The 18,918-nt window shown below is 41.8% G+C and overlaps 1 protein-coding gene across 1 annotated transcript in view; it reads left to right on the top strand.

Annotated features, from left to right (window-relative positions):
• The window catches only part of LOC124593868 (N6-adenosine-methyltransferase non-catalytic subunit), a 63,321-nt gene that overhangs the window by 38,541 nt on the left and 5,862 nt on the right, over positions 1 to 18,918 (top strand). The window contains exon 5 of the mRNA XM_047132216.1: positions 7,464 to 7,673. Coding sequence (XP_046988172.1) covers positions 7,464 to 7,673 — 210 coding nt within the window. The remainder of the gene's footprint in view (positions 1 to 7,463; positions 7,674 to 18,918) is intronic.

The raw sequence follows: 18,918 nt of genomic DNA on the forward strand, positions 1-18,918 counted from the left end.
GGGTGGAAATACCAGATTCTGAGCAGTAAATGGCAGTAAGTGGAAGTTTATATAGTGGATGATGACATGATTACTCCATGAGGGACCGAGCGAGGTGGCGCAGTGGTTAGCACACTGGACTCGCATTCGGGAGGACGACGGTTCATCCTGATTTAGGTTTTCCGTGATTTCCCTAAATCCTTTCAGGCAAATGCCGGGGTGGTTCCTTTGAAAGGGCACAGCCGATTTCCTTCCAAATCCTTCCCTAACCCGAGCTTGCGCTCCGTCTCTAATGACCTCGTTGTCGACAGGACATTAAACACTAACCACCACCACCACCATTCCATGAGGGTTACCAAATGTGCTCCATATTTTCAAGCCTGCAAGCATTCTCTGCTGGACTGATGTTTAGTTTCGGAGCATTCTTTTATGCAAGATTTGCAGCCTGAAAGGTGTTCTGGCATTCTTTAGGTGTAGTTACCCCATGCTACCCCAATAACAGAATATTGTTAGTACTCCTTTGCAATGATTTCATGATTCTGAGTGAGGTATACCTGACACCCTCTCTCACACAGTCTGTGGCAATGTGCTCCTTGTTTGTTTGTGTTTTGGCATCCATGAGTGTTCATACTCATTAAGCAACCATTGCATACAGGTCAGGCCCACTACGCGTTGACGTTGTTCCAGAAGGCACAGAAATTTTATTATTTATTTGATGCTATTTTGCTGTGGACCATTCTGCATTCTGCTATCCTTCATAAAATTCATCTCGAATTTTTTCACTTAGATCATCCCTGTTACTAATTAATATACATATTCACATCTTCATAATTAATTCACCCATTGTTTGATCCTTTTTGCTGTAATTGAAGCTAATTCCAGAAAGCATAATCCCTTCATCTAATTCCTTAATCCATTACTCTTATTCTCAGTTTACTGCATACCCTTTATTTTGTAATACATATATCTATGATTCAACTTATCTATTCCATATTACTTCTGGTGATATTACTAACCCAGACAACAGGTGCACAGCTAGTTCGGGTGTTGTTCATTATTTAAGTTGCAAAAAACACAAATCGTACAAACAGGGACCAGAATCTCTACAATACTAGTAGCTGAAATACTTATATTCATAACATAGTTATGCTGTTTCTTCTGGTACTGCTGGATATGTTGCAATATCTGTTGTGGAAATCCACCCTTTCGGTGATGCTATAAAATTATCTAACAAGAGAAGGATATCCCTGTTTAATGTTTCTTTCAAAAAGTTCATGTTTTGAACTGACAATATCTCTGATTAATTCTGTGGCTAAAACAGCCAAGGGTGTGTGAGTTCGATCATTGTCATACCTGTAATCATGGCTGGAAGGCAAAAGGCTGTTCTGGCTATGTCGCAAACTGTACCATTTATTAGGATGCCACTGTCCCCGAGTACAATCTTTGTTATACCCTGCAGCTTCCTCTTACTGTAACACTTTGGAATTGTTACTTCTTGAATGGATACTGAATAAATCCATTGTGTGTCCATTCTATGAAAATTCAGATAGGGGTTAGCATTTCCCTCTGACACCCTGTTACTACAGATTTCCCCAGGAAGAACTGCACAACTATGTGTAAGTCTGAACCACCCTGGTTGGACAGACTGTGATACTGTCTACCTGGCAACCCTGTAGATCTACCAAGGACATTAGAGCATAAATTTTGCTGTTTTCCAAAACTATTAGACTTCTTCACTGGTTTGTACCCCTGTCCACTTTCCTACTGCACCCCATTTTATAAGGTAAGGGTGTACAATAAAACACTAATATTAGCATTCAAGCTTACCACTGGAGAATATACCAACACATGCAGCCTTGCACCAGCTATGTTGGCTTTGACTACTGACATATGATAAAACAACACCAAATTACCTTTAGTTGCCTACATTATGTGCTGTAACTTTGCAATAAAGTCCTTTTGTGCTCTCCGCAGTCTAACTAGGAACTACTGTGGCAGCATTACTGTGGAACTCAGTTGCCTGTGTATGGCATGGTAAACAGCGAATTACAATAGAGTTGCCTTTAACCTTGCATCATTTATATAGCCCATCAAAACCTGTAACAGTTTGGCTACAGCTATTTGCCCATCCAGTGTATTCAGTTGGTTCTGTACCCTCTGAAGATCACTTTCATGGTCTACTTGGTGCTTTGTGCATGTTACATCAACTCTTGGTAACTCCTGTACTGCTCTGTATAATTCAGTACAGCCTGCTCCATGTTTACCAATTGGATGGTATGCTACTCTATCTTGGCCCTAGTAGTCCCTGATACTGCTTGCACCTGCCCCACTCTGTTGTTCAGCTTTTGAATATCCTCATTGGACACTGTTTTCAATAGTTTTCTGCTGCATTTACACATCCTCTCTTTTTCAACTAGTGTCATCAATACCAGGTCAGTCACTTCCTTCAACTGCCCCCTCAGTTCAGTTTATCCGTAAGAGAGCTGTAGTCTGTAGTATTCTTCCTGAACTTCAGAATTCCCCTTTTCTGTGCTTCACCTTGCAGTTCCATAAACTTGTCTCTCAATCTGCACACCTCATTTCTTATTTTCCACACATTGAAAGTCAGTTCAGCTGCCCACCGATGGTTTGTTAACAAGACATTTGATTGTCTTGAGAACACCACTCCAGATTCAAGAGGCTGGTTCTGCAATCCACCTACTACTTCCCTCTGGATGAGGTGTAGGATCAGCAAGATTACCAAATTCTTCCTAGCTGCCTGTGCTGATATGCCACCTGAGAGAAAGCAATTTCTTGTCAGTTCCCCTCTCAAAAAACCCAAGTAGATGAGAAAAACACTACCAGACAATGTAAAAGCATTAACTGCTAATCTGCCCAGTAGAAAACGAGAAATGAACTCCCTAAACACAATAGTACAGACACCACTGGTTCAGAAACAAGACAAAAATACATATCGTGACAAAAGAAACTAGACACTGTTCAACTATTACATAGTCTTTGTGCATACTGCATGTGTACTGATCATTCTTAACTACCTGCTGCTTTGCCGTCATATCAACTTTATTCTGTACCACCTGCAGTGATGGAACCTGAGACAAAGCATCTACTGTTCCATTGAATGGTTTAATTTGGCTTGCTTGAATAATAAATGTTGACATTGGAAACTGTACCTTCGCATTTAATGATGATATTATCTCTATCACTTGGCATACCCCTGACACTTAGTTGAAAATGTCTTTGTTGTTCCCTTCTGTGTACAAGGGTTTATCATTAAAACCCACTGGCCCACTTGATATAGTGGCAGTACATTGCCCGATCTGTCCCTCACATTTGAGTGCCTTCGTATTCACCCATTTGACCTTCTGCCAAACCTTGTTTAACAGTTTCGTGAACTTCTCTGATAATATATCTCTTACTGATATTTCCAAGGCCCTGTACTCTGCCTCCTACAAGAGGACTTAATCCACGTTGTGGATCAGTTCATAAGTATGTGAGTTCACTTTATGAATTCCGACAGAGAATGCCTCTCCCAATTCACTGTGCTTCTGAGTTAATCCAGTGAGTTTTTTATTGAAAAATCTGGCACTGTTCTGCTTATGATTCACCGAACAACCCCTTCAGCCATCTGGTCAAATGTCTGTGCCTTACTAAAGGTTTCATGGTACATGACATATATTTTTATGTCACCCAATAATAATAACTTAGCCATATACAGACATGGTTTCACAGACCAAATCCCTAATGTAGCTGCTGCGCTCACATAACCAACAAAGTCCGACACATCGTCAGATTCCAGGAGAAAGTGTAATGAGACTGGTTACTGTAGGACCAATGGACGAAACAAGTATGTTTACTGTGGTCTTGGTGTCTTCTCTGTGGGATTGTGTCTGCCCACTCATGATTTGTAACACTTTTAGTTCCTTCTCTCACTCCTCATTAACCCAGATTTGTTCTACTTCACCATGGAGTAACATGGCTACCTGACTCTTCAGAACTTCAATAGCTTCACTTATTGAAGATGGTGCATGCGTTTCTGGTCATTGTGTTACCTCCATTCTCCATTATGCTGTAGAACAAATGTGAACCCAGCACACTGACACTACATAAGTAATCAGAACTATAATGCTAATCCTTCCTACATATCATGCTCCAGCAGGGCTCACTACACTGCTGTGCTTTGTGGCCAGACATCCTACAAATATCACAAGTTACCGGCACTGCCCTACTACAAGGTGATTCATGCCCCAAAAAATTACAATACTTGCACTTTGTCAGCCGTAAATATTCCTCTTTGCAGTTACCACAGAACTGCAGCAGATTTGCATGTTCATGTGGTCTAAACAATGTAACTGTTAAGTTCATGTGAATATCATGTTAACTCAACATGGCTCCAAAACAAAAGGAAAAAGAAAACAGGCCAATAATAATTGGCCACTCACTGCATCATGTAATGACAGACATTGATGACGGCTGCTGATGTGCAGGTATGGTTCCTCTGTGACAGCGGCAGTCAACATAAAAACTTCTGACTCCAAATTATAGGGGTTCACAGGATGCGTCCCTCTACAATGTTTCAGGATGCTTGAGCTGAGAGGTGGTGACGAAGACCTGCGTCATGCCCAGGGTGTCAGTGAACAGTATTAAATTAACATCCATTTTTTCTGAGAGTTTTACCGTCAGTCTTCTTCTCAGCTGGTAGTAGTCATGCCACTTATACATCAGTAGAACATGCTGAGTGGTGCGTCACTGCCCTTCATTGAATCTGCTGTCATAACCCCTTGAGTTGCCCATGGGCAGTTTCGGAGCCTTGTGGAGAGTGGAGCAGCAGTCAGTGTGTCCCCACAACCTAATGTGACCGAGGATGTCCACTGAAGCTCTCACTGACTGTAGTCGTGCTTAGGCTTGTAACCAGTAATCTGCATATCCGTGTTGGTGGTTGCTGTGCTAGCAAGAAGGCAGAAGTATCGAACAGTGATACGGAGGTAGCTTGAGAGGTGATCCCAGCATACAGATGGTAATGTGGTACACGCACTGCCAGAGTGGTGGCACCAGGCACCCTGCTCCCAAGTTACATAGTTTGCATTCAGACAGATCAGTTCTTCATCCACATAAAATCTGCGCAACCCTCATTTTCAGTCAGTCACCGTTGTGGCTGGCAGGGATAGCAACCTACAGAACTGAAGTTCTCCCCCCCACAGCCAGAGAGCTGCAGACTCATAGAAGTAGAGTCCAAAACTGGCAGCAGTCTGGTACCACTTTGTTGTATGTCAACAGGTCATCTGGCAACTAACAGAACTGGCTTGCCATCAGTATCAGTGAGGCGGATGGAAAAACTAGATTCTGAGTACTGAGTGGAAGGAAGGGGAGATTTATACAGTGATTGATGACATGATTCCCCCAAGTGAGTGACCAAATGTGCTCCAGTTCTTTTGAGCCTTTAAGCATTCTCTACTGGACAAACATTTAGTTTCAGAGCTTCAGAGCCTTCTTTTATGCAAGTTTTTCTGCCTTAAAGACATTCTTGCATAATCTGTAGAGCCTTCTTTTATGCAAGTTTTTCTGCCTTAAAGACATTCTTGCATAATCTGTAGATGTAGTTACTCAATGCTACCACCTTACAAAATATTGTTCCTCTTTCTTTGCAATGATGTCACCATGCTGACTTTTACACTCATTATGCAACCATTGCATACTGGGCAGGCATGCTATGCCTAGATGTCTCTCCAGGCAGCTCAAAAATTTTATTCTTCACCCTAATACTATTCTGCTGTGCAACAGATCTCAAACACTTGAGCAGTATTCTAGGGTAGTTCACACAAGAGTCTTATAACTAATCACCTTTAAAGACTGATTGCATTTTCCTAAGATCCTACCAGTGAACCAAAGTCTGTGCCTGATTTACATATGACTAACCTATGTGATCATTTCACTTCATGTGCCCACAAATTGTTCCACACGGTCAGTCATGTGAGTTGACTGATTTCAAGTATAATTTTTTGTTGATATTGTAGTCATAGGGCACTATCTTTCTGCATTTTGTGAAGTGCACAGTTGTACATTTCTGAGCATTTGAAGCAAGTTGCCAATCCATGCACCACTCTTGTGTCTTGCTACCTTATCAAGATCTGAATGATATTTATGCTTCTTTTTTGGATAATACTTCATTATAGATAGATGTATCATAAAAAAACTGAGGTTACTGTTAAAACTGTCTGTCAGATAATTAATATACAACATGAACAGCAAGGATCCCAAAATGCTTCATTCAGGCATGCCAGAAGCTACTTTTGCATCTGTTGATGACTGTGTCCAAGATAAATTCTTGCACCATCCCAACCAAGAAATCCTCAGTCCAGCCACCAATTAGACTGTCACAACTAAACTAAGTGATTTTTACTTTATGTCTTAGCAAGTGTTCTCCTATTCTTTGTGATACAGCAGACTTTGGAGGTAATACCACAGGTTGACTTCCTGTCTGCTTTCACAAACATTAAGAAAAACTCACCAACTAATGTTTCTCTTGTCAATGCTGAATGTAATCTTTCTTCTGGTAACTGTAATGTTAAATTGAAGAAAGCTTTTCTGCACATTAATCTGACACTATTGTAAGCACAATTTCTTGAAGAACACAGATGTGACAAATGATGGGCCTCTTGTCTTGAGTACAAGTTGCTCAACCCTAATGGAATACTTGTTAACTGTCCATCGAAATTTTGTTCGATTCTTAACAGAAATTGTAATAATTCGTTTTAACAATGAATACAGAGGATTTTCTCAGCATTATTGACTCCATAGTTGTTACAGCTTTCTCAGCTTCTGATATGCTTCATTTTAAACAGAGACATATCTATTGAAAATAAATCTTCGATTGTATTGGTGTTGTCATTTCTTATCGACTGAAAAATAATTTCTGCTTTCCTGTCTCTTCTCCGTTAGTTAAAAAATTGAATTAAAAATATACATAGGGTGCTTTCATGTGCATAATTTTCTAATTGTTTCTAAAGGATATACATTTACTCATTTCCTGTTACATGACATATGGAAAATACAACTATTCGCTTGCAGCAGACTGATGTGTGGTTCATATACACACATAACAGAAAACAATCTTTGCTAGTTCCTGAGCCCTGGCTCTTTTTCAAGGAGGAAGAGCATACATTCACACCCACAATCAAACCCACACAATAGCCGAATGCACACTAGCGCAGCCATGGTCATGTGTGAATGTGTGTACTTACCACTCGAAAAAGAACCAGAGCTCAGAAGCTAGTGAACACTGTTGTCTGTTACATGTATCTATGCATAACATATCAATCTGCCATAGGTGAGTTATCTTTTCTGTATTTTACATATTGTTCTATTTAGAAATTTCTGTTATTGCTAGGCTTGTTTTCTATTAGAGATTTTTGTGAAGTGAATATGTAGTGCTTCCTAAATTATGACGTGTTGCTCTTTGAACATTCTGATTTCTTTGTTTTTGCAAGATAATGCAGCTTGATGTTGGAGAAGTAGCAGCTGCACGCAGTTTTGTTTTTCTTTGGTGTGGATCTTCTGAAGGTTTGGACATGGGCAGAGTTTGCCTACGAAAGTGGGGATTTCGTCGGTGTGAGGACATTTGTTGGATCCGTACAAATATTAATAATCCATCACACTCAAAAAATTTAGAACCAAAGGCTGTTTTCCAGAGAACAAAGGTAAGTGTTGTAGCTTTTAATGGTAATGTTATTTTTGAATGGAAAACACCAGAAATATTTCTACTGTTCAACAACACTATATAGTCTTATAGAGAGACATATCTTACCATTTTGAGTGTTTGGTCATTATTTTTCCTTTTGTTGGAGTGTACTTCACACAAAAGAAGATTTTTCTGATTAATTTCTTCACCTTCTTCAGCTACATAGATTAAAAATTTAAGGTTTTTGTTACTTGACTTCACAGTAATTCAAATATTACACTATCATTTAAGTTTCCACCAGATCTCTACCACCAATAATACACTGTATATTACTTTCTTGTTTTATTTCTCCAAAGTGATGAGAAGCTTCTCTGATATCCGTGGAGCTAAGTAATGTCAATATTATTATTTTTGTATTTAAAGCTTCAACAGTAAAAATGCTGGCAGGAGCAGTAGTAGCAGTAGCTGCTAAATTATTAAATGTTGTAATGATCTGAATTGTGTAAGGTCATACTTTGATGAAATAACTTATTTGGGAAGAGTTAACAATGGATTTCTTGTCAACAATTCTCATTTTTGTAACTTTTGGGAAGCGTTTTATGGAACAACACTGTATTCCTTTGAAATGAAACTGGTTCCCCATTTCCAAATATTTTTGAATCTGCGATGTAGAATGCTGTTTGATCAATTCATTCTACAGGAAATATTTACGAAGCAGATAGAATAGCTTACTGTAGATTCTAAAAGGGCCAGGATTGATTATTTTTTGTTGCATTATTTATTCTGTCTTGATGTTTTAGTAGATTCTGAAAAATTGTAGGAAAACACCATGGTTAATAGTCTAATATGACTGTGCAGCCTGCCACAGAAGCATCAAATTTATGTCTGTTTCTTCAGTATGATCTAACAATTACTTCATCTTATTCTTTTGTTCTGTGTATATGGATTCAGTATTCAATGGTACCATCCCTCAGGTTGTTGCAACAAGGAGAAATCTAGTTGTCATGTCTTTACATGCATAACAATGAATATGGCATGTGTTAGCAATTGTAACCACACTCTGTGAATAACTGAAGGATGAATCTCATAATCATCTCTAGCGGAGTTTAAATTTTCCTCCAATCTTCCAATGTGTCTCCATCACAGTTTGTGCAATAAATGACACCCCAGTACTACTGTATTGGACAAAGTTGGCTATCTGGGGGGGGGGGGGGGGGGAGGAGAAAAGTGGAAATGAAGTCCCATGCTTCTTGACAGAGGGTAGGGGAACGGTGCGGGAGACCTCATTGGCTTACTAGGCAAGGTCCTAATGGAGGTGGTTTGCCATTGCCTTCCTCCGACCGTAATGGGGATGAATGATGATGATGAAGATGACACAACAACACCCAGTCATCTTGAGGCAGGTGAAAATCCGTGACTCTGCCGGTAATTGAACCCAGGACCCTGTGCTCAGGAAGTGAGAACGCTACTGCGAGACCACGAGCTGCGAACTTGGCTACCTAAGTTATCTCAAAATCTATAAAGTATTTCTGAAGTGTACCAGACATATTTGAACTATATTCTGAAGCCTTATGCCCAGGAAACTAATGTTCTACTGATAGTGGATTCACAGAGTGACCAGATGGATAGGACATTGCATGAATCAACCTTTATTCATGAACATACTCAACCATCTTGACCCATAGAAGTTATACACCTCTTTGTCTGCTATGTTATGTTTTTAATCATTAAATAAAAATCATTTCATCATCAGAATTTATCATCACATTAAATCCAAAATTACTGAAAGAACTGCATGGTATGCAAATTCGATTAGAACCCGTTCATAATTGATTGTCTTTATCAATATTTAACGATATGATGTTAAATGCTTGGTTTGCAACAAAGTTGATAATCAAAGTTCTGATTTTCAATAACATCAGTCTAGGTCTGTTGTCTTGCACAGAACAGCAGAACAAGTCCCAATGTGGGGCAAAGATTTTTTGCTGCACTTGGTACAACAAAGCCATTTGATTCTGAGGTTTTCACGACAACTTGTGCTCAAATACTTGTGAAACGTGGAACATGTAAGCTGAAATTAGGTTAATGTTATACGAAAATGTGGCATTGTTTTGCAGATGACATACCACCAATTGCCAGCTGTCTGGAAATAGAATAAGTCCAAGTCAGTTTCCCAAAGCGTCTTATGTCTCTGAAGAAAACCTAGTGCTGTACCAACTTCAAACAGGCTGACAGAGATGTATCTTCCTATATAGGTGGGTGCCAACAAAATATTTCCACATACTGAGGAAAAATTTGTAATTGAAATTTCGTGATATCTTGCTGCAATGAAAAACGCCTTTGTATTAATGATTGCCACCCCAATTTGCATATCATATCCATGGCACTCTCTCCCTTATTTTGTGACAATACAAAACAAGCTTCCCTTCTTTAAACTTTTTTTGATGTCTTCCGTTAACTCACTCTAATGCGGATCCCACACTGCACAGTAGTACTGCAGAAGAGGGTGGTCAAGTGTAATGTAAGCATTCTCTATAGTAGATCTGTTGGATTGTCTAAGTGTTCTACCAATAAACTACAGTCTTTCGTTTGCTTTCCCCACAATATTATCTGTGTGATCATTCCAATTTAATTTATTTGTGATTGTAATCCCTAAGTATTTAATGAAATTTACGGCCTTCAGACTTGTGCGATTTATTGTGAAACCAAAATTTAGTGGATTCCTTTTGAACTTTTCATTATTTAAGTCAATTACCATTTTTCCACACGGGAAAAATATATTTAAAAACAAAGATGATGTGACTTACCATACGAAAGTGCTGGCGGGTCGATAGAAACATAAACAGACACATACATACACACAAAACTCTAGCTTTCGCAACCAATGGTTGCTTCGTCAGGAAAGATGGAAGGAGAGGGAAAGACGAAAGGATGTGGGTTTTAAGGGAGAGGGTAAGGAGTCATTCCAGTCCCGGGAGCGGAAAGACTTACCTTAGGGGGAAAAAAGGACAGGTATACATTCGCGCGCACACACACACACACACACACACACACACACACACACACACACACACACACACACACACAACCAATCGGCACATACACAGACACAAGCTGAAATGTCTGCTTGTGTCTGTGTATGTGTGGATGGATATGTGCGTGTGTGTGCGAGTGTATACCTGTCCTTTTTTCCCCCAAGGTGAGGAGGAGGAGATTAGTGTTTAACGTCCCGTTGACAATGAGGTCATTAGAGACGGAGCACAAGCTCGGCTGAGGGAAGGAAATCGACCGTGCCCTTTGAAGGGAACCATCCCGGCATTTGCCTGAAGCGATTTAGGGAAATCACGGAAAACCTAAATCAGGATGGCCGGAGACGGGATTCAACCGTCGTCCTCCCGAATGCGAGTCCAGTGTGCCCCCAAGGTAAGTCTTTCCGCTCCTGGGATTGGAATGACTCCTTACCCTCTCCCTTAAAACCCACATCCTTTCGTCTTTCCCTCACCTTCCCCCCTCTTTCCCGACGAAGCAACCATTGGTTGCGAAAGCTAGAATTTTGTGTGTATGTACAAACATACACACGAAATTCAAGCTTTCGCAACAAACTGTTGCCTCATCAGGAAAGAGGGAAGGAGAGGGAAAGACGAAAGGATGTGGGTTTTAAGGCAGAGGGTAAGGAGTCATTCCAATCCCGGGAGCGGAAAGACTTACCTTAGGGGGAAAAAAGGACGGGTATACACTCGCACACAAACACACATATACAGACACAAGCAGACATATTTAAAGACAAAGAGTTTGGGCAGAGATGTCAGTCGAGGCGGAAGTGCAGAGGCAAAGATGATGTTGAATGACAGGTGAGGTATGAGTGGCGGCAACTTGAAATTAGCGGAGATTGAGGCCTGGTGGGTAACGAGAAGAGAGGATATATTGAAGAGCAAGTTCCCATCTCCGGAGTTCGGATAGGTTGGTGTTGGTGGGAAGCATCCAGATAACCCGGACGGTGTAACACTGTGCCAAGATGTGCTGGCCGTGCACCAAGGCATGCTTAGCCACAGCGTGATCCTCATTACCAACAAACACTGTCTGCCTGTGTCCATTCATGCGAATGGACAGTTTGTTGCTGGTCATTCCCACATAGAATGCATCACAGTGTAGGCAGGTCAGTTGGTAAATCACGTGGGTGCTTTCACATGTGGCTCTGCCTTTCATCGTGTACACCTTCCGGGTTACAGGACTGGAGTAGGTGGTGGTGGGAGGGTGCATGGGACAGGTTTTACACCGGGGGCGGTTACAAGGATCGGAGCCAGAGGGTAGGGAAGGTGGTTTGGGGATTTCATAGGGATGAACTAACAGGTTACGAAGGTTAGGTGGATGGCGGAAAGACACTCTTGGTGGAGTGGGGAGGCTTTCATGAAGGATGGATCTCATTTCAGGGCAGGATTTGAGGAAGTCGTATCCCTGCTGGAGAGCCACATTCAGAGTCTGCTCCAGTCCTGGAAAGTATCCTGTCACAAGTGGGGCACTTTTGTGGTTCTTCTGTGGGGGATTCTGGGTTTGAGGGGATGAGGAAGTTGCTCTGGTTATTTGCTTTCAGTACCAGGTCGGGAGGGTAGTTGCGGGATGCGAAAGCTGTTGTCAGGTTGTTGGTGTAATGGTTCAGGGATTCCGGACTGGAGCAGATTCGTTTGCCACGAAGACCTAGGCTGTAGGTAAGGGACCGTTTGATGTGGAATGGGTGGCAGCTGTCATAATGGAGGTACTGTTGTTTGTTGGTGGGTTTGATGTGGACGGACGTGTGAAGCTGGCCATTGGACAGGTGGAGGTCAACGTCCAGGAAAGTGGCATGGGATTTGGAGTAGGACCAAGTGAATCTGATGGAACCAAAGGAGTTGAGGTTGGAGAGGAAATTCTGGAGTTCTTCTTCACTGTGAGCCCAGATCATGAAGATGTCACCAATAAATCTGTACCAAACTTTGGGTTGGCAGGCCTGGGTAACCAAGAAGGCTTCCTCTAAGTGACCCATGAATAGGTTGGCGTACGAGGGGGCCATCCTGGTACCCATGGCTGTTCCCTTTAATTGTTGGTATGTCTGGCCTTCAAAAGTGAAGAAGTTGTGGGTCAGGATGAAGCTGGCTAAGGTGATGAGGAAAGAGGTTTTAGGTAGGGTGGCAGGTGATCGGCGTGAAAGGAAGTGCTCCATCACAGTGAGGCCCTGGATGTGCGGAATATTTGTGTATAAGGAAGTGGCATCAATGGTTACAAGGATGGTTTCTGGGGGTAACAGATTGGGTAAGGATTCCAGGCGTTCGAGAAAGTGGTTGGTGTCTTTGATGAAGGATGGGAGACTGCATGTAATGGGTTGAAGGTGTTGATCTATGTAGGCAGAGATACGTTCTGTGGGGGCTTGGTAACCAGCTACAATGGGGCGGCCGGGATGATTGGGTTTGTGGATTTTAGGAAGTAGGTAGAAGGTAGGGGTGCGGGGTGTCGGTGGGGTCAGGAGGTTGATGGAGTCAGGTGAAAGGTTTTGCAGGGGGCCTAAGGTTCTGAGGATTCCTTGAAGCTCCGCCTGGACATCGGGAATGGGGTTACCTTGGCAAACTTTGTATGTGGTGTTGTCTGAAGGCTGACGCAGTCCCTCAGCCACATACTCCCGACGATCAAGTACCACGGTCATGGAACGCTTGTCCGCCGGAAGAATGACGATGGATCGGTCAGCCTTCAGATCACTGATAGCCTGGGCTTCAGCAGTGGTGATGTTGGGAGTAGGATTAAGGTTTTTTAAGAAGGACTGAGATGCAAGGCTGGAAGTCAGGAATTCCTGGAAGGTTTGGAGAGGGTGATTTTGAGGAAGAGGAGGTCGGTCCCGCTGCGACGGAGGACGGAACTGTTCCAGGCAGGGTTCAATTTGGATGGTGTCTTGGGGAGTTGGATCATTAGGAGTAGGATTAGGATCATTTTTCTTCGTGGCAAAGTGATATTTCCAGCAGAGAGTACGAGTGTAGGACAGTAAATCTTTGACGAGGGCTGTTTGGTTGAATCTGGGAGTGGGGCTGAAGGTGAGGCCTTTGGATAGGACAGAGGTTTCAGATTGGGAGAGAGGTTTGGAGGAAAGGTTAACTACTGAATTAGGGTGTTGTGGTTCCAGATTGTGTTGATTGGAATTTTGAGGTTTTGGAGGGAGTGGAGCTGGAAGTGGGAGATTGAGTAGATGGGAGAGACTGGGTTTGTGTGCAATGAGAGGAGGTTGAGGTTTGCTGGAAAGGTTGTGAAGGGTGAGTGAGTTGCCTTTCCGGAGGTGGGAAACCAGGAGATTGGATAGTTTTTTGAGGTGGAGGGTGGCATGCTGTTCTAATTTACGGTTGGCCTGTAGGAGGATGCTCTGAACAGCCGGTGTGGATGTGGGAGAGGAAAGATTAAGGACTTTTATTAAGGATAGGAGTTGACGGGTGTGTTCATTGGCTGAGTTCAAAAAATGTCTCTGAGCACTATGGGACTCAACATCTTAGGTCATAAGTCCCCTAGAACTTAGAACTACTTAAACCTAACTAACCTAAAGACATGACACACACCCATGCCCGAGGCAAAATTCGAACCTGCGACCGTAGCAGTCCCGCGGTTCCGGACTGCAGCGCCAGAACCGCTAGACCACCGCGGCCGACTTTGGCTGAGTTGATGTGTAGGTGAAGGGTTAGGTGGGTGAGGGCAATGGATTGTTCAGTTTGGAACTGGTATAGGGACTGATGGAAAGAAGGGTTGCAGCCAGAGATGGGAACTTTAAGTGTGAGGCCTTTGGGGGTAATGCCAAATGTCAGACAAGCCTGAGAAAATAGAATATGGGAGTGTAATCTGGCTAGGGCGAAGGCATGTTTGCGGAGGGAATGTAAATAAAACTTAATGGGGTCATTGTGGGGGTGTTGTGAGGGTGACATGGTATTAGAAGGTGGAAAGTGTAACATGAGGCTGAAATGAAAATGAAAATAAAAATATATGGGGAGAGATAAAGGTGAACTGGAAAGTAACTGGAGATCTGGTGTGAAAAAAGGCGAAAAGCTGTTGGTTACAGCTGGACTATGTTGGACTTGGGTTGGTAGACAACGATGTGCACAAAGGTTAGGTGGTTGTGTTGCCGCCAAAACACGTTAAAGGATGGAGAAATTAGGGAAAATTTCGAAAAAACTGCGTGTAATATATTAAAAGGAGTGGTTTTGTGGTGGCAGATTATGAAAATGAGGCTAACAATTGTCTGACGAAGAAATAATGACGTTAAAACCTGGGGGTTGCCGCCAAAACACGTTAAAGGATGGAGAAATTAGGGAAAATTTCGAAAAAACTGCGTGTAATATATTAAAAGGAGTGGTTTTGTGGTGGCAGATTATGAAAATGAGGCTAACAATTGTCTGACGAAGAAATAATGACGTTAAAACCTGGGGGAAGCGGCTAAAAATTATCAGTGATGTGGGAAAAACGGAAATGGAAATAAATCGAAAGTTATTAGAACTAGCTGAAATAGTTGTATAAAGGTGAAAGGAACTGTTTGTGAACTAGAAATGGTGGATTTTATAGCAGCGGTAGTGTTGAAAGCGGCAAAAAAAATTTTTTTGATTATGGTTTGGAAGTGGGTTACGTGTTATTGAGTATATATAGGCGGGATAAAATTGTATAGCAGATTACGGTAAAAAGAAGGTGAATACAAAGTGAAACTACTGGCAAAAACAGAAAGAGAAAATAAGACGACAGAAAAGATTTCGAAATGCAACAGTGACAATAACAAACGTAATTGTTGGGTTCAAATTAATGATATCAATATAATAGAGGGAAACATTCCACGTGGGAAAAATATATTTAAAAACAAAGATGATGTGACTTACCGAACGAAAGTGCTGGCAGGTCGATAGACACACAAACATACACACAAAATTCAAGCTTTCGCAACAAACTGTTGCCTCATCAGGAAAGAGGGAAGGAAAGGGAAAGACGAAAGGATGTGGGTTTTAAGGGAGAGGGTAAGGAGTCATTCCAATCCCGGGAGTGGAAAGACTTACCTTAGGGGGAAAAAAGGACGGGTATACACTCGCACACACACACACACACACACATATCCATCCACACATATACAGACACAAGCAGACATATTTAAAGACAAAGAGTTTGGGCAGAGATGTCAGGTCGATAGACACACAAACATACACATGAAATTCAAGTTTTCGCAATAAACTGTTGCCTCATCAGGAAAGAGGGAAGGAGAGGGAAAGACGAAAGGATGTGGGTTTTAAGGGAGAGGGTAAGGAGTCATTCCAATCCCAGGAGCGGAAAGACGTACTTTAGGGGGAAAGAAGGGGTATACACTCGCGCACACACACACATATCCATCCGCACATTCACAGACACAAGCAGACATTTGTTCATGAGAATAAAGAAGTAGTTGTGTTTCATGAGAATGATATTTTGTGAATCCACGTTGGCTATTTCAAATTAGTGCAGACTTCAATGTAAGATACTTTGAATAGTTCGCACAATGAAAACCCAGAGAGATTCTGGCCTTATGTTAAGTACACCAGCAGCAAGACAAAACAAAAATCATTTTCTTTCAGGCAGTTCATAATGTTTGAAAACAGTATATGTACCAAAATCCTACTGCAAATCGATGTTTGTGATATGGATCTGTAATTCAATGGATTACTCGTATTTCCTTTCTTGGGTATTAGTGTGACTTGTGCCTCATCTCAGTCTTTAGGTATAGATCTTTCGACAAGCGAGCAGTTGTATACGGTTGCATGAATGGAGCTGTTGTATCAGCGTACTCTGAAAGGAATCTGTCTGGTGTTCAGTCTGGACTGGAGGCCTTGCCTTTATTAAGTGATTTAAGTTGCTTCACTACACCAGGGACATCTACTTCTAAGTTACTTATTTTGGCAGTTGTTCTTGATTCGAATTCTGGAATACTTACTTCATCTTCTTTGGGGAAGGAATTTTGAAAAACTGCATTTGGTAACTGCTTTAGTGGCACTGTCATCAGTAATATCATTGTTATTGCACAGTGAAGGTTTTTGTTGTCTTGCTGCTGGTGTACTTTACATAAGGCCACAATTTCTCTGGGTTTACAGCCGGATTTTGACAGAGTTTCATTGTGGGAACTATTCAAAGTATCTTACATTGAAGTCTGCACTAAATTTTGTGCTTCTGTAAAACTTCAGCAATCTTAGGGATTTTATGCTCATTAAAATTTGGCATGTTTCTTTTGTTGCTTCTGCAACAGTGTTTTGCTTTGCATACAATGGGGGATCAGTACCATGTCATATTAAATTGTGTGTTATATATTTCTCAGTTGCTGTTGATACTGTTTCCTTGAATTCAAACCACATCTGGTCTATGTGTACATAATCATGTTGAAAGAATTGGAGACTGTCTCTTAGGAAGGTGTCAAGTGAATTTTTCCTGTTGAAAGAATTGGAGACTGTCTCTTAGGAAGGTGTCAAGTGAATTTTTATCTGATTTTTTAAATAGACATATTTTGCACTTATTTTTAGTGGGTTTAGATGTTATGGTATTCAGTCTCGTCAAAACAACTTTGTGGTCATTAATCCCTGTATCTGTCATGATTCTCCCCATTTTCTCAGGATTATTTGCTGCTAAGAAGTCAAGTATTTTTTTGCAATCATTTACTGGGGCTCCTTGATTGACTGGGCTCCTGGATTAATTGTTCAAAATAATTTTCAGGAAAAGCATTCTGTGTGATTTTTAACAAATTGACTTTAAAACTGCATTTTTGCCAACAGATTGAGGGTAGATTGAAGTCACCACCAACTATAGTCGACTATGTGTGTTCCTCTTTGAAGTGAGACTCAAGTTTACTTTGAAGTGTTCAGCAACCATATCATCTAAGTCAGAGGGAGCGGGGGGGAGCAGTAAATTTTTATTCCAGTTGTTGTCAAGCAAGTATAACCTCTACCCTTACTAATTCACAGGAACTATCTACTTCAGTTTCACTACAGGGTAAACTACTTCAAACAGCGAGAAACACATACCACCAACTGTATTTAATCTATCTTTTCTGAACACCATTAGCTCCTCTGTAAAAATTTCAGCTGAACTTACCTCTGGCTTTTGCCAGCTTATGCTACGTATAACGATTTGAGCTTTGGTGCTTTGTATTAGCACATCAAGCTCTGGTTCATTCCCAGCACAGATATGACAGTTTATGACTAAGATACCTAGATCTACCTTCGCCATGTTTGCCCTGTGCTCTTTTAGACTGATGCCCTTTCTGTAGTTTCCTGAAAACCTCTAAACTAAAAGCTCCTGTCCCCTCCACACAGCCTCAGCTACCTGTGTAGCTAATTTCTGTGTGTAGTGGACCCCCTTGACGTATTAAGTGAAACCTGGAAACTCACCATCCTGTGGCGCAAGCCGGGGAATTGGCAGCATATGTGCTTGCAGAGTTGTCTGAGCCTCTGATTCAGGCCCTCCACTCAGCACTGTACCAAAGGACCAGAATTGGATCCATCAATGGCACTACAGGTAGTGAGCTTCACCTTCATCTTGCAAGCAAGACTGGCAGTCTTCCACTTCAGCTACCTACCTGAAACCAGAGAGAATCTCTTCTGATTCAAAGTGACATACACCATTGGTACCAACAGGGACCCCACCTGCTGTGGGCTGCACAATGTGCTTTTCATATCATCTGGAAGAACCCATTTCACATCTGGAATGACTCCTCCTGGTATGCACACAGAGTGCACACTGTGTTTCTTCCCCTCCATGGCAGCTATATCTCTAAGGGGCTCAATTACGCATCTAACTTTGGAGCTCCCAACTACCAGTGATCCAACTTTCTGTGAATGCCCAGACCTTGTGGGCCAAGAAGCTTCCTCTGGGATAGGGCAAGTGACTGCATCAGGTTCAGGATCTTTGTCAGCCACTGATAGTGCCCGAAATCTGTCCATCAGACAAACCAGGGAGACCTGGCCATTGGAATCTTTGAAAGTCTTCTCCTGCCTGTTACACCTTGGAATGACATTGCACTCGATCATGAGTGAGGGGTCAACCTCAATGCAGTACCTAGGGAGCCACAGTAGTGGACCGATTGGGTGACACATGGGACTAGAGCAAAAACTATGGAGTACCAAGTTATTGATGGTGGAAATTTTGATCAAAAGACTTGACTCACGACTGATGGCCTTCTCCTTCTCAGATGACATTCTGTGGAGAGGATATCAAATTGCAATAGAATAGTGACACAACACATTTTTCTCTGTTTGTAAATT

The sequence above is a fragment of the Schistocerca americana genome, chromosome 2, assembly GCF_021461395.2.
Source record: "Schistocerca americana isolate TAMUIC-IGC-003095 chromosome 2, iqSchAmer2.1, whole genome shotgun sequence".
In the NCBI taxonomy this organism is placed as follows: Eukaryota; Metazoa; Arthropoda; class Insecta; order Orthoptera; family Acrididae; genus Schistocerca; species Schistocerca americana.